Source organism: Athene cunicularia (assembly GCF_003259725.1).
Source record: "Athene cunicularia isolate RWA chromosome 1 unlocalized genomic scaffold, athCun1 chr1_part1, whole genome shotgun sequence".
Taxonomy (NCBI): Eukaryota; Metazoa; Chordata; class Aves; order Strigiformes; family Strigidae; genus Athene; species Athene cunicularia.
In genome coordinates, this window is record NW_020799091.1 from 5605782 (window position 1) to 5619602 (window position 13821).

Genomic DNA, 13821 nt, shown 5'->3' on the forward strand with positions numbered 1-13821 from the left:
CGTCTGCGAGAGCTGGAGCGGGAGAGCAGCTACCTGCGGGCCGTGCTGGCTAACCAGAGCGCTCTCGGGCAGCTCCTGAGCCGCTTAGCCGGGATCCGCGCCGGCGGGCTGCAGCTCAGCACCAGCCTCTTCAGGGACACGGGCAGCCCCCGCCGGCATCACCACCCCCTCCAGCCTGCCGGCGAGAGCAGCGACCACGACTACGCCCTGCCCAGCTCCCGGCATCCCAGCCTGGAGGAGGCGGCGGTGGTGACGGAGACGGAGGAGGAGTGGGCGGCCCCCGGCGGGATCTGCCTCCACGTGGACCGGGATCAGGTGTCGGTGGAGTTCTGCTCCATCTGTGCTCGGCGAGCAGCGGCCTCCTTCAAAATGTAGGGTCAGGTACCTGCTGCAAGTACTCGTGGGGTTCTCGCCCCTAGGGGCCTCGCGTCGTGGCGGAGGAAGCAGGCGATGGTGCGGAGGAAAAGGATAAATACAGTGGTGATGGGGTGGTATTGGGGGAGATGCAGAGGAGGGGAACCTGGTGCTTAAGTGGCCAGGGTAACCAAAAAAAAAAAAAAAAATTCTCTTGAACGGCACATTGGGAGCCAGATGGTGGCCTTGGTTAAAGGCCGTGTAAATCTGGCGCGTGGACGGTAGTGATCTGAGCCTGTTTTTTGCGTAAGAGTCGTGCAGAGCTGTGTACAGCAGTGCGATAATTATCGTGCAGACTGACACGCGCATACACACGCAGAGGTGCCGCCAGAGCCCGTTTGCAGCACTTGGGTGGAAAGATCATGCCGACCAGACGCATGAAGGTGTGCTTGGTTCCGCTTCGCAGTTGCCAGTAAAGATAACACTGACTACCCGGTCTTGAGTCAGATAATGTCTAGCCTGCTTATCCTGAGGAGCCGAAAATGCTTAGAAAACCAAACCAAAATCTTCATTAAGACATCGTCACTGGACAGACTTAAGAAAATAGTAATGATCGGCAAAAGAAAGCATGCATATAAAATTGTACTGCATCTCAGTTATACATTACTATTAAAACCTCTCTGACAGTTTCTCTTTTAGGTGCTTGCCCTGCCAGGCTCCGTTGTGTAGGGGTTAAAGAACAGTCGTTTTCCACCTCGCAACCTGGTAAGGATCAATATATTCCCATAATGCGGTATCAGACAGCTTGCTTTGCTTTATGCCAGTCTCTTGTAATGACTGGTTCAGGAAATGATTTCTCTGGTCCTTGGCCTACTCTGCCAAAATGTTTCTAGCTCTGGATGATAACTAGTAGTGAAAATTACAGTCACATCATTCTAATTAGCTGTTTTCTTCTTTTCATTTTTTTAAATGAACATGCATATAGTAGCCAATACACGAGATACGTTTTGAATTGAAAAAATAGATGTTTATGCCATTTGAAATATGAATTTTCTATTAAACTAAGTATCTGATGAGCTGAAAAGGGAAAATGTGCTAATAAGGGGGATGTGACACAACCTTTTATCATAGGGGACTGTCCCACCAGTGTAAGTAAATTGCTTTTTAAATGAGAAAAAAATTTGTGACCTGTTGGTTTAAAATACTGTCTAGTGTTAGGGATGCACGGTACCTTTATAAAGTCCTTCTCTAGCTTGCTCTAATTCATGATGCGGAGTTTTGCCTGATTAAACAGAACCTGAACACTGGTTATATCTGTACAGTGGAATCCTAATGTAGAGAAGTCACTTGTTTGCATGGACCTCTAACGAGAATTGCGGTTTGAAGAATGCAGTGCATCGAAGTAACTCGTTACTGTAGATTCCCATAAGTAACAACCCGTGCCCATGCACACTGAAATTTCTACGTTACTTCAAAGTAGCTTTAAATTTTAAAGATACTGCATGTATATGCATGTGCTTAATTTTACTGCAAAGTTCTTAATTTAGCCTCTTACAGTATCCAGAAATCTATAACTTTATATAATTAAGCACAGTTTGGAGATGAGCAAATATGTATCTTGAGGCTAATGATTTGAAAAATGCTCCATAATTAACTGAGATAGGAGGAAAAATAGTTTGACCAACAATAGCGTGTGTTTTCTTGTACTAGTCAGTGTTTCTCCCTATCACAAAAGACGAGTGGGTTGTTTTTTCAGTTGTATTATAATGTCCAGGTTGTTTATATGTATGTCAGTTGGGGGAAGAAGGATTGTGAAAATTATAATATGTAAAGTGAGGTTTCACAAAGAATAGACTTTCCTAAAACAGTTTCATTTATTAACTTCTTTTGAAAAAAAGATTCTGTTTAGTGTTTCTGAAATCTTGTTCTTTAAAGCCTTAAATTTTGTGTTTAAGGCTGTGTAGAAGGTGAAAGCATTTTCTCTCAGTCATTTGCTTTATTGGTGCTAGATCCTGTCAAGTGTTCATCACTATAAAAGGAGCTTGATTTTTCTTTGTGAAACATCACTGTGTGATAAAGTATATGTGTATTTAGCATCCTTGTTTTTCTTTATGCTAAAGTGGATTCAGCTGTGTTGGGGCAGAAGAGACGGGACCAGCTGCTGGCCACATTTCCTGCTTTATTTTAAAAGGTAGTATAAGAAATGAGAATAAAGAGGTAACAGGGCTTTTGCTGTCTTTGGTTAAAAAAAAAAAAAAAAAAAGTTGAATGCTGGGATCATTTACTGTCATCCAAGATTTTTTTTTTAAGAGACAATATCCTATCAAACAGGTTTTACTCCACTGTATACAGAATTCCATCTGCTCAGGGTATATTGCCAGCACAAAGGAGACTTAGTGGGGTATGTGTTACCTTACACCTCTGTGGTGGCATCAACAGGACTGTTCAAAGTTTCAGTCTTAAAACTGTGTAACCCTGCTGTAAGTGATGGGTTACACCAGTGCCACAGGAATCAATGTTGACCATTGAGACCCGTACTGGCTGATAGAATGAAAATAATTAAGTTAGATTCAACCTAGGTTCAGTCTGCCTAGCTCAGACTTCATGAACGTGGTTTATTTTGAAGTTTAACATGCCTGATGAAAAGAGAAACGCTAATGTAGCAAACATGGGATGTTAAAATGGCATTTTTAGGTTACTTCATTGTAGAGGTGTTTTTTAAGTTAATTTAAATATGCATTCTTTCTTTTTGCATCACTGCTAAATGGTAGGGGTCAGGGACATAGTTCTGCTCTCTTTTGTGAACCTGCACATCGCTCTAGTCATGAAACTACCTGTGAGCTGTGTCTGAGAGTAGCTGATTTTCTGACATGCAAAATGATATATACCGGTACAAGAACAAGGTCAAGTCCCAAGAAAGTAAGTGGCTGCAGGCATTTCTAGTGCCTACTGAATCATATTTAAACCAAATAGAGGGGAGGAAGTTATTTGAAATTCTAACCGACTGTACTATCTGTATGGTGTATTATTAATGTAGCTTTTTGAAGTGGAAGCCTTGAAATGACATAACTTAATACTTGAAAATATATTGTAAATGTTTCTTTGTATTAATGTGCCATCCAGATAAAAATACAATATCATAATAAAATCAGACTTGTTGATCTTTCAGTTTATGGGCTCAAATGTTTTTTCATCTTTTTCTTCTCATTAATGCCTTGCTTTAATTCAGTGGTTCATTACACAGAATGGAAAAACAGAGGGGAAAAAGCTGTTGCTGCTAGATATCTGTGTGGGTCACCAGCTAGAAAACAAGATGATATGGATCAGGGTGTGCAGGAAAAATGTACTTCCTCATCTGTCTTTCCAGTTAATTTTGTGGCGAGGACAAAGGCATTATTCCTTGAACCAAAGATAGAGTTGTACTTCTGAGAATCACCACTCCTTGTATTTTACAGTTGGTTTTCTTAGTATTTTATTAATGTGGATGTGTTTGATCAATAAACCATGTGTAAGGGACTGTGTCAGCCGTTTTGTCTCGACATTGCTGATACACCATTACACCCCCCCAAGCCGCAGGGTGGTGTAAGATGGCAGCTGTCTGTTTCAGCCCCACGCCATTTCCTCCACTGGGCCTTGACGTCCCGTTGCTGGGAGGACAAAATCCACCCGGAGCTGGAAAAGCTGTGGGTGCGTGCAGGGCCGGGGGTGAGGGGGACATGTGGAAGCTGAAGGCGTCAATGGCCAATGCCCCCCGCTGTCCCGTATGACCACTGTGGACATCTGAGCATGGACATGTGGGGGAACACGGGGAGGGAATATGAAATGGGCTCTGGCAATGAGTAAACTAGTGGTGGGGACTGTGTAAAAGCTGCTTCGTGCTCCTCTCTAGAGAAACCTCTCTTGCGGTAGGTTTTTCACTTGCCTTCGCTCTATCACCCCCCGAAGCTCTTGCCTGCCGAAGCTTCTCGCTCGCGGTAGTTCTCCGTGTGCCTTTGCTGTATCACTCTCCGAAGCTCTTGCCTGCAGAAGTTTTTCGCTTGCTTGGTTTCTCTCCGTTGAGCTTTCCCCCCATCACCAGCGCTGGGGCCAGACCAGCAGGACACAGCTGGACTCGTGGTGGTGGTAATTAGTATTGCTGCTTCTCCTTTTTGTTTGCTCAGGTATGCTGATTTTTCCTTTCTTCTTCTGTCCTATCACTGTTATCAATTATTTTGTTAAATAAAGCTTACAAGGTTGTACAACATCTGACCCTGTTTGCATCTTAATCTCGCCCTCAGGATCGTTTCAGAACCCTCCCCAATACTGAATTCGGGACGTTTTAATTTGGTGTCACGGACAGGATCCCTAGAGGCCAGAGTGCTGTACAACCTTGCTGTGTTCAGTGCAGACCTCTCAGGATGAACTAACCCCCTTTGTGTTACATTAAGGTGTGACCTGAGAGTGAATAGGGGTAGAATGGATAGTAATACTGCATTTTTGTTTGAGGAAGGTGTGACCTCCTGAGAGAGAAAAGGGGAAACTTGGATATGAAGGTGTGACCCTCTCAGGATGATGACCTCCTGAAAGGAGGCCAGAGAAAAAGAAAGGCCAAAGAATGGCCATCCAGAAGGCAGCTGATGCTTGTGATGATGTGCCCTCATGGGTTAGAGGAATAGATAAATTATATGATGTTTTGGAAGTGTACCAATCTTGTCTCTCACTCCTGGGACAAGATTGGGTGAAAAATCACTGGTTTGAACCACAGAGGGTGGTGGATAGGATAAGAGCATTGCAGAAGGAAGCTAAGGTTAGGAGAGGGAATGGAAAAGCTGTAATTTGTGCAGTGTTAGGAGCGAGTCTGGCAGCTGCGGTGGAAGGGAGAAAGCAGAATTCTTGTCAAGCTGATACTGTAATAGACTCCCTGCAAATGGTCATACAGACCCTGCAGGAACAATTAAAAGAAAGTAAACAATTGCTAGAGGATGAAAGGAACAAAAATATTAAAGGAGGAATTGAGGAATCAATTTTTGAGGGATGTAGATACAGTAGTGGAGGTAGAAGTGAAGCTGTTGGAGAAGGGGATACGGCAAATTTATCCCCAAGGAGATTTACAGAAGGCAAAAGAAACCGTAGAAATCCTCCCCGACATGTATCTGCTGGTTAAAACAAGAGTACACGTATGAGGACGATAGCAATGACCGTCCTCAGGTTGTCACCAAAGAAGTCCCATTTACAGCAACTGAATTAGCAAAGTTGAAAAAATATTTTGCAAAGACTGCAAAGGAATCAGAGACAGAGTACGTGTGAAGAGTGTCTCTGACAGGAGGGGATGGAATTTTGTTGTCAGAAGCACAAGGATACTGGAGCCCAGGTGTGTTTCTAACTCCCAGTGGTCGCTGAGCCCCACGGTCACTGACTCAGAGCTGCGTATTGGGCTGGAGGGCACAACCCTTGGGGAGGGGGGATCAGTTAGTGGAAAGTGTGCAGAAGGAAGCCTGTTTCCAGATGATGTACGATCGGGAGCTCAAGCCCAAGCAGGGCTCCCCGCTGATAATGCCTGCGGACCCAGAGAGGATGACTCCCCTGATACAGGGACTTTCTGACTCTTCAACCCTTCTTCAATAATACTCATTTATAAAGCTTTTGAAAGATGTAGCATCGCCCCTTAGAGCTAAACACTAAGCAGGCAATATAAATGCTTTTTTAAAATCCCATTTCCAAAGAAAAGCAGCTGTCCTTACAAAGCTGTTATTCAGCTGTATACCCTAAGCTGGACATAATGAAAAACTTAACTTGCATTTAAGTTCAGAACTGAAAAGAATGCCAGTGCAAAGTCTTAACTTTGTTTTTTTTATTAAAAAAAAAAGACAGCAAGCAACAATTTATTTCTTTTATTATGTTTACTTATCCAAGGCAATTGAAAAAGTTGCTTAACTTCATGCTTGTAACTCTTCAGTATCTCTGCTAGCATCCATCTGCTGCAGTATTTTGACATATATTCCATGATGTTTAGTTGCAAGATATAATCCAGTTAGAGCTTGTATAAGTACAGCCCAACTCATCTTTCTAAAGACAGGCTTAGAAACTGAGAGCCAGAAGCGTACTAGATTTTCTTTCCCAGGCAAGGGAGATGAAAAATACCTAAACAATATAAAGAGTGGTAGAAATTTCTTTTTTTCTTCCATCCTATTTAAGTGTCAAGATTGAACATTAAAGTCATTAAAAATATTTAGGTAGATATTCATTGTCACCTTCCTCTCCTAAGTTAAATTCACCTGGTGGTACTGAGTTCTCAGGATAAATCCTGACCACATATTGCCATCTCACCATCCCCTCACCGTGCTTTGACCCAACCCCAGAATTACACCTGCCAGGGTGCTGCCAGGATGAGCAAGGTTTCTCGGCCACGGAGCCAAAGGGCACCAAGCAGCAACCTTCACTGCCTGGCAGGACAGTGGCCACAATTTCACATACCCAGGCACATCGCGGGCAGCTTGTAAGGCTCCAGCTAAAGACAAATGCTTTACAGCGTATCAGTTTGCAGATCTTGTTTCATCTTGGAGGCCCAGTGTAGCTCTTACAAACTTGGCCTTGTAATTTGATGACCTTATTGTAAATCCCCTTCCATGTACTAAAAGGCTACAAGAAGATAGGCGTGCATAGGCTAAAAATCCACAGAACTTGAGAACTGAAGATCTGACCAACAAGTACATTTCTCTTACTGCAGGTAAGACGTACCTGGCTGCCAGGCTTGCGTTCAGGGGAAGAGCCAGGAAAGCAGGATAGAGACCACCCACCACAGCCCCTGTTAATCCTCCTCTGACCACAGCACAGACCTCACAGTCCAGCTGACCTGCATGACAAACAAAATGTTTCACTGTCAATATCCACATCGCTCCAACCTAACAATTTAGAAGCTGCATGCAACATGGAAAAAGGCGCTCGACAGAAACCAAGTTGTGCAGGTATGGAAGAAATTTCAAAAGAAGACTCTTCTTTTAGAAAAAAAAAAAACACAACAAAAAACAAACCCAAAACCCACTCTTGTTCCAACCCATGAAGAATTTATCACTAAAGTTTACCTTCAAATGAAATAATACAGACAAACTGAACTGCTTTGCTGCAGTCACTTTTACACGACTTTGAATGAAAAATGCTAAAAATCAGTGATGTGTAGCATAATTATTTTATAAACATATATAAATATACATATGTATCTCCCCACTCAACTTCAAATACTCACTGCTGCACAGTGCATGAAATAATCTGGTTTTCAAACCCTGCTCTACAAACTGAGGTTTTTCAAGAACAGTTCAAGACCACCGTTCTGCAGAAAGGAAAAGGTCCTCTAGTGTTGTTACGCTGTGTACAGAAAGCAAAGCCCTTTCGAAAACAAGGAATAATGAGGTTTTTTACCTGAAAATAAAGGCTCACGCACAAACCCCTCATACACTGCTACTGTTGAAAGGAATGGAATAACAGCCATTGGCAGAGCTGATGCTATGAAAGCCCTTCTGACATGCAAGACGTTCCTGAAGAAGTTATTTGCTGCTAAGCCACATAAACTTGCATTTGCTGCAAGGAAGTAGGATCCATGATTACAAAGGTTCCTGTGAAAGAAGGAAAGTCGCTTCAGTAATTGAGAACTGGAAAGAAGTTTGGCTTACTCAGTGCTACAATTCACTGCTGAATATCCTACAATAAGAGGTCAGAGATGTAAATCTCTCACTGGTGCAAACCAGAGAGTAACTACTTTCAAAAGCAGCCAGTACAGCATTGCTGAGTTTACATACACCTCAAGAATGAAGTGGCAGAAAGGCTGAGAAGCCTTTTCTGCATTTTTTAAAATTTATTATGGCTAATGGAAACTTCATGGAATTTGCTCTCCTAATCAGCATGTTTCTAAGAATGTTTTCTCAAAAGAAATCAAAAATAAATAGATGCAGGAGTTAGTTGTGATTATAATCAACCTTGTTTCTATCCTGCTTACCCAGTAGCATAGATTTAGTTTCAACCTAAGTGCTTACAGGGCAGATGAGGCAGGACAACTATGGCCACTGAGATCTCACAATAAGGATCTCGGCAGCTGCTGGCAGATCACAGCAGCGATCCTGCAGGCTGAAGGGCTGAAAGCCTTCCTTGTGTGCATCGAACATGTGAAGTTCAGGTCACAGAATCATTCAGGTTGGAAAAGACCCTTGGGATCATCGAGTCCAACCATCAGCCCTACTCTGCAAAGTTCTCCCCTACCCCACATCCCCCAACATCTCACCTAAACGACCCTTAAACACACCCAGGGATGGGGACTCCACCCCCTCCCTGGGCAGCCTATTCCAATGTCTGACCACTTTTTCTGTGAAAAATTTTTCCTAATGTCCAGTCTGAACTTCCCCTGCTGCAGTTTAAAGCTATTCCCCCTTGTTCTGTCACCAATCACCTGTGAGAAGAGCCCAGCACCAGCCTCTCTACAATGTCTTTTCAGGGAGCTGCAGAGAGTGATGAGGTCTCCCCTCAGCCGCCTTCTCCTCACACTGAACGCTCCCAGCCCCTTCAATGGCTCCTCACAGGATTTATTCTCCAGGCCCTTCACCAGTTTCGTTGCCCTCCTCTGCACTCGCTCCAGCACCTCTACATCTCTCTTGTATTGAGGTGCCCCTTGCTAGGAGGTCACACTAATTAAAATTAAAGGCTGCAGAAGTCCAACATACTGGTTTACAGAACTGGAGCTCCTATTTTTCCCTTGGTAACAGAGGGACTGGATTCTGTTATCTACCATGTTTTTAAGATGTTTACAGCAGCTACTCCTGTTGCAATCTGTAATATGGTGAAAGCAGAATAGAACAAATTCTGGTCCAAGATAGTCAGCATTTAGTATCTTGACAAACAGTGCCCATCTGAGTACATTCCATCACAGCAGGTAACACAAGAGAGGGAATGGAAGAGTGTGCCAGTTTTACAAGCCTGATGAGCAATCTGTGATTTATTTCGTTTGACTCACAGAAGGAAGTTGTGCATTACCTTTAGCATTATACCTGGCACAGACAATTGATTAGCGGAAACAACTCTTTGCTTTAGGTTTCCACAAATCTAAAATTTCCCAAAAGACAACTGTTACCAGGCAAAGCAATGAACTGAAGGCACTCTGATTCTGAGGCCGTGCCAGTACTATTATGTTAAAAGTGTATTTCTAAAGTGCATCAGAAGTTGGATTTACCACTAAAGCCTCGAAGAAAATAAAATGCTTGATGGGTCACAAAATCTATGCGAGGCCAAATGTCATATTTATTTTCAAAATTATCAAATGTTGACAATCTCTAAACCATTAGCAATTAAAATACATGATTTTTGGAAATCCACCTATTTAAACTCTTCCACATTTTAATGCTTAGAATAACGTTAAGCACTGACAAACCATACAAAAAAGGCTTCAGAGCTGTAGGTGCTAACTCTGCAAAACCTAAAATATTAAAAACATCTGACATCAGTGACACCAACTATTTCTCATTTTGAATAAGAAAATACTTTCATTCTTGGTACATACCCAGTTTTCAAACATGAAAAATAAGCTACTAATAATTCAATTCTGATGCTATACAGCAAAAGTACTTGACCGGTCAGATCTCTCTTGCCCTCATTTAGGAGACCTGGTTTTTTTGGGGAGTTTTAAAGAGTAAGGGACCCATTTGCTTTTCAAATCACCACTTTGCCAATACTAAGTGTCATTCACAGAAATGTCCCCAGAGTACAGATTCTGCAAACCAACCATTTCATCTTATTGGTATGTTTAAAATCACAGGCAGTGAAATGCCTGTGTGCATATACACATGTGTAGAGGACCAAGATTAAAATTAGCAGTGTATTTGCAAATCCAAAATAGAGTCCATTAATGAACCCAGGACCAGCACAAGCTACTCTGGCTTATGGATGTACAGAACTGCTACGCTGCATGAAAGGAAAAAAACCTGAAGGATAGAAGGGTTTGGGTTTTGGCTTTTTGGGGGTGTTTTTAGTGGGAGGTGGTTGTCTTTGTTGGGAGGGAGGTGGTGTTTGTTTTTTAACACTAGTTCCCTAGTGTTAAAAACAAGAACTTTGGTGAGCAGGAACTCTCTCAATCAGATTGCAGGATGCTTCCCCTTCCCTTCCAGCCATTACTGACCTCCCCTCTGGACATACAAACTTTAAATTCTGCCCAGGCAGTTTCAAATAAAGACACACACCCTGGCAGCTATTTCCTTCTAAGGCCCAGCAGTTAGGTACCACAGTTTCTATCAAGACATTATCACATCACCACTAAGGCATCTGCCTCCCCCTTGGCAACCCAGCTCTTCTGGGGAAGGTCTTTTAAGTCAAATGTGAGCACAGCAGATCCTACACAAAGCTGCACCACTGACTGCAACAGAAAGGATAGTCTTGGTATTTTTCCTTCTCACCTGTGCAGGGAGGCCCTGAATTACTACTGGCAGTTTCTTTAGCCAGCAATTTAGTCGTATTAAAAATTAATAAAAGAAGCTTCTGATCACATGATACATACACAAACGGCTTCTTGCAGAACCAGCCCAGGTCCAGTAAGGTTTTGCAGTGAAATGCAGTATCACAAACCAGAAAAAGGTTGTTTCTGAGGCCCAGAAGACATTTAGCTGGTTTTCTGCCACATGGAACCCTGCTGGTGAGCCTGCATGACTATGGCTGACTCATCCACCACTACCACCTGGATACCTCAGTCTCACCTTCCTGAAACCCCAAGTAGTGCAGAATAAAATGGAGAAACTAGCAGGTTGATGCTCACTCAGTTTTGGCCCTGGGCCAGCCCTGCGGGACACAAGATGACTCCTGAAGAATCACAAGAGTATTTGCTTTATACTCTCCCAAATTTCAGTTTCCTAGAAAATTTATTAGCTCTAGCACAGAACTGTGTGAATGCTCTGAGCCAGCCAGGGCTGATCAGCCTTCCCAGAACCTTAAGCACTTGGGAGCACATGCCAGAAACCAGCTGAGCAGGACCAGAGCTAACAGTAAACTAAACATATTTAAAAAACTCACAAAACAAGTTTTCTGTTCTGGACAATAATAAGTGTCTTCACAATTAAATATTTTTGTAACTGCAAGGAAGATTTGCAATACAGGAGTAAGGGAAAAGAAAAGCCTTCAAGAGCCTTGAAATGTTTGATGCTCATTTATTTTACCAGCACTTACTGATCTGCTTTAGGAAGCTCATTGAATATCTTTTGTATGACTTCCAACCGCTTAAATCCGTCCAAATATAGTCTTTGCTGTACAGAATCTGGTTCAAGAAACTCTCTTCCTGTCATCTTGAAGTCCTGGATCATAAGGGACAAACAAACAAATGTAATCAAAGTTACACAGCCCCAGTATGTATCAAATAAATATTCAGACTCTTGGCACTATGCAATCACAAATGCATTTCCTATTTTTTATGGCAGAGTTTTCAGATGGAAAGGGCACAATGCAGATACAGAAGTCTGTGATATTTACGACTACATGAACCCTAAGAAACTGCTTATTTTGGTGATGTTGCAGCTGTGGTTTGACAATTGCTCTAAGCCAATTTAAGTACTCGCTGTGATGAAAATGGACCGTCTCACACTCCAGACACTCCTGCCTGCACACTTCCAACCTTGGGGCCATACAGCAGCCTGGATCAGCAAACACATATGAAAGCTGCCTAGAGGAACAACAGGAAGCATAGCTGTTTTTTTCCAGCTGGATCACCTTCTAACACACTGATCCCTACTACCAGCAGCATAAGAAAAGACACAAACTCTTGTTAGTAACCAAGTTTGGCAGTACTTCAGGTTTAAAGTGACTTCACTGTCAAATAGAAACTACAAGGGAAAACCTCAAATAAATCCATACTTTGTAAAGATTTAAAGAAATCATGAAGATATTTACTCTGCTTTTTATTCCACACTTAAGGATGCTAATTATTAGTATTCTTAGCCAGAGACATATAAAGTCAGAAAGCATACAGTTGTTTACATGTCCAGGTTTTAGTAGCAGGGGGCTACAGGTGTGGCTCCTGTGAGAAGCTGCTAGAAGATTCTCCTATATCTGACAGAGCCAATGCCAGCTGGCTCCAAGATGGACCCACCACTGGCCAAAGCTGAGACCATCAGTGACAGCAATAGCACCTCTGGGATAACACATTAAAGAAGGGGAAAAAAACTGCTGCATAACAGTGAGTTAGTGAGTGAGAACAGGTGAGAGGAACAGCTCTGCAGCCCCCCAGGTCAGTGCAGGAGGAGGGGCAGGAGGTGCTCCAGGCCCAGAGCAGAGGTTCCCCTGCAGCCCGTGGGGCAGCCCATGGGGAGGGAGCTGTGCCCGGCACCCATGGAGCTCCACGGGGGAGCAGAGACCCACCTGCAGCCCGGGGAGGAGCCCACGCTGCAGCAGGGGGATGCCCGAAGGAGGCTGTGACCCCGTGGGGAGCCCACGCTGGAGCAGGCTCCTGGCAGGACCTGTGGCCCCGTGGGGAGGAGCCCACGCTGGAGCAGGTTTGCTGGTAGGACTTGTGACCCCGTGGGGAGAGGAGCCCACGCTGAGGCAGTTCATGAAGAGCTGCAGCCCATGGGAGGGACTCACACTGGAGAAGTTCATGGAGGACTGTCTGCTGTGGGAGGGACCCCACGCTGGAGCAGAGGAAGAGTGTGAGGAGGAAGGAGCAGCAGAGACAATGTGACAACTGACCTCAACCCCCATTCCTAATCCCCTTGCGCCACTCGCAGGGAGGAGGTAGAGAAATCAGGAGTAAAGTTGAACCAGGGAAGAAAGGAAGGGTGGCAGGAAAAGTGTCTTTAAAAATTGATTTTATTTCTCATTACCCTACTCTGATTTGACTGCCAATAATTAATTTCTCCAAGTCAAGTGTGTTTTGCCCACGACAGTAATTCATGGGTAGTCGATCTACCTCCTTATCTCGGCACATGAGCTTTCCAGCAGATTTTCTCCCCCTGTCCTGTTGATGGAGGGGGAGTGAGAGGGCAGCATGTTGGGTAGCTGGCAGCCAGCCGGGGTCAACCCACCACAACAGTTTTTGATTAAGCCTGGCATTTAGTGATCCAAATGCTTTTCCTAGATGTTTCTCCCCAGAGGACAGTTTCCCAGACTTACTTTCCTAGTCATACTTACCTCAAGTTTCTTTCACAAGTCTGCAGCCTATCTATAGGGCCGTGCTTGTTTTGATTCCGGCCTGGCGGGGTGCAGGGGCGGCAGAAGCAGGGAGAAGCAGCAGAACCTCACCCGGGATCAGCGGGGCCGGTGCCAGCCCTGAGGTCTCTCGCTTCTGCCCCGTTTAGGAGGAGGCTCCTCAAACCTGTTCTTTAGGTAAACGCTGACAGGGCCTCACGGAGCTGCACTTACCCAGTGACGTACAAACGACCCTCCCTGTCCCCTTGCACGCCGCCGTAAGGCAGCTGAAGGTCGCCAAGCCCCCCCGGCATCACCCCCCCTCCCCGTTCCTCACGCCGGGAG

The 13821-nt window shown here is 44.1% G+C and overlaps 1 protein-coding gene and 1 long non-coding RNA gene across 2 annotated transcripts; one reads left to right on the forward strand and one right to left on the reverse strand.

Annotated features, from left to right (window-relative positions):
* Nucleotides 1–6: 6 nt before the first annotated feature.
* LOC113484982 lies at nucleotides 7–3522 on the forward strand. Its single transcript, XR_003399329.1, has 2 exons — nucleotides 7–1119; nucleotides 2475–3522. It is a non-coding gene; the product is annotated as an uncharacterized LOC113484982 (long non-coding RNA).
* A 2701-nt stretch (nucleotides 3523–6223) lies between these two features.
* TMEM126A (transmembrane protein 126A) lies at nucleotides 6224–13764 on the reverse strand. The gene is made up of 5 exons (XM_026859168.1): nucleotides 13480–13764; nucleotides 11527–11651; nucleotides 7750–7943; nucleotides 7072–7186; nucleotides 6224–6474 (listed from the first exon to the last, which is right to left on the reverse strand). The coding sequence occupies exons 2-5, from the start codon at nucleotides 11640–11642 to the stop codon at nucleotides 6270–6272; spliced, it is 630 nt and encodes a 209-aa protein (XP_026714969.1). The 5' UTR covers nucleotides 11643–11651; nucleotides 13480–13764; the 3' UTR covers nucleotides 6224–6269.
* Between the last annotated feature and the right edge of the window lie 57 nt (nucleotides 13765–13821).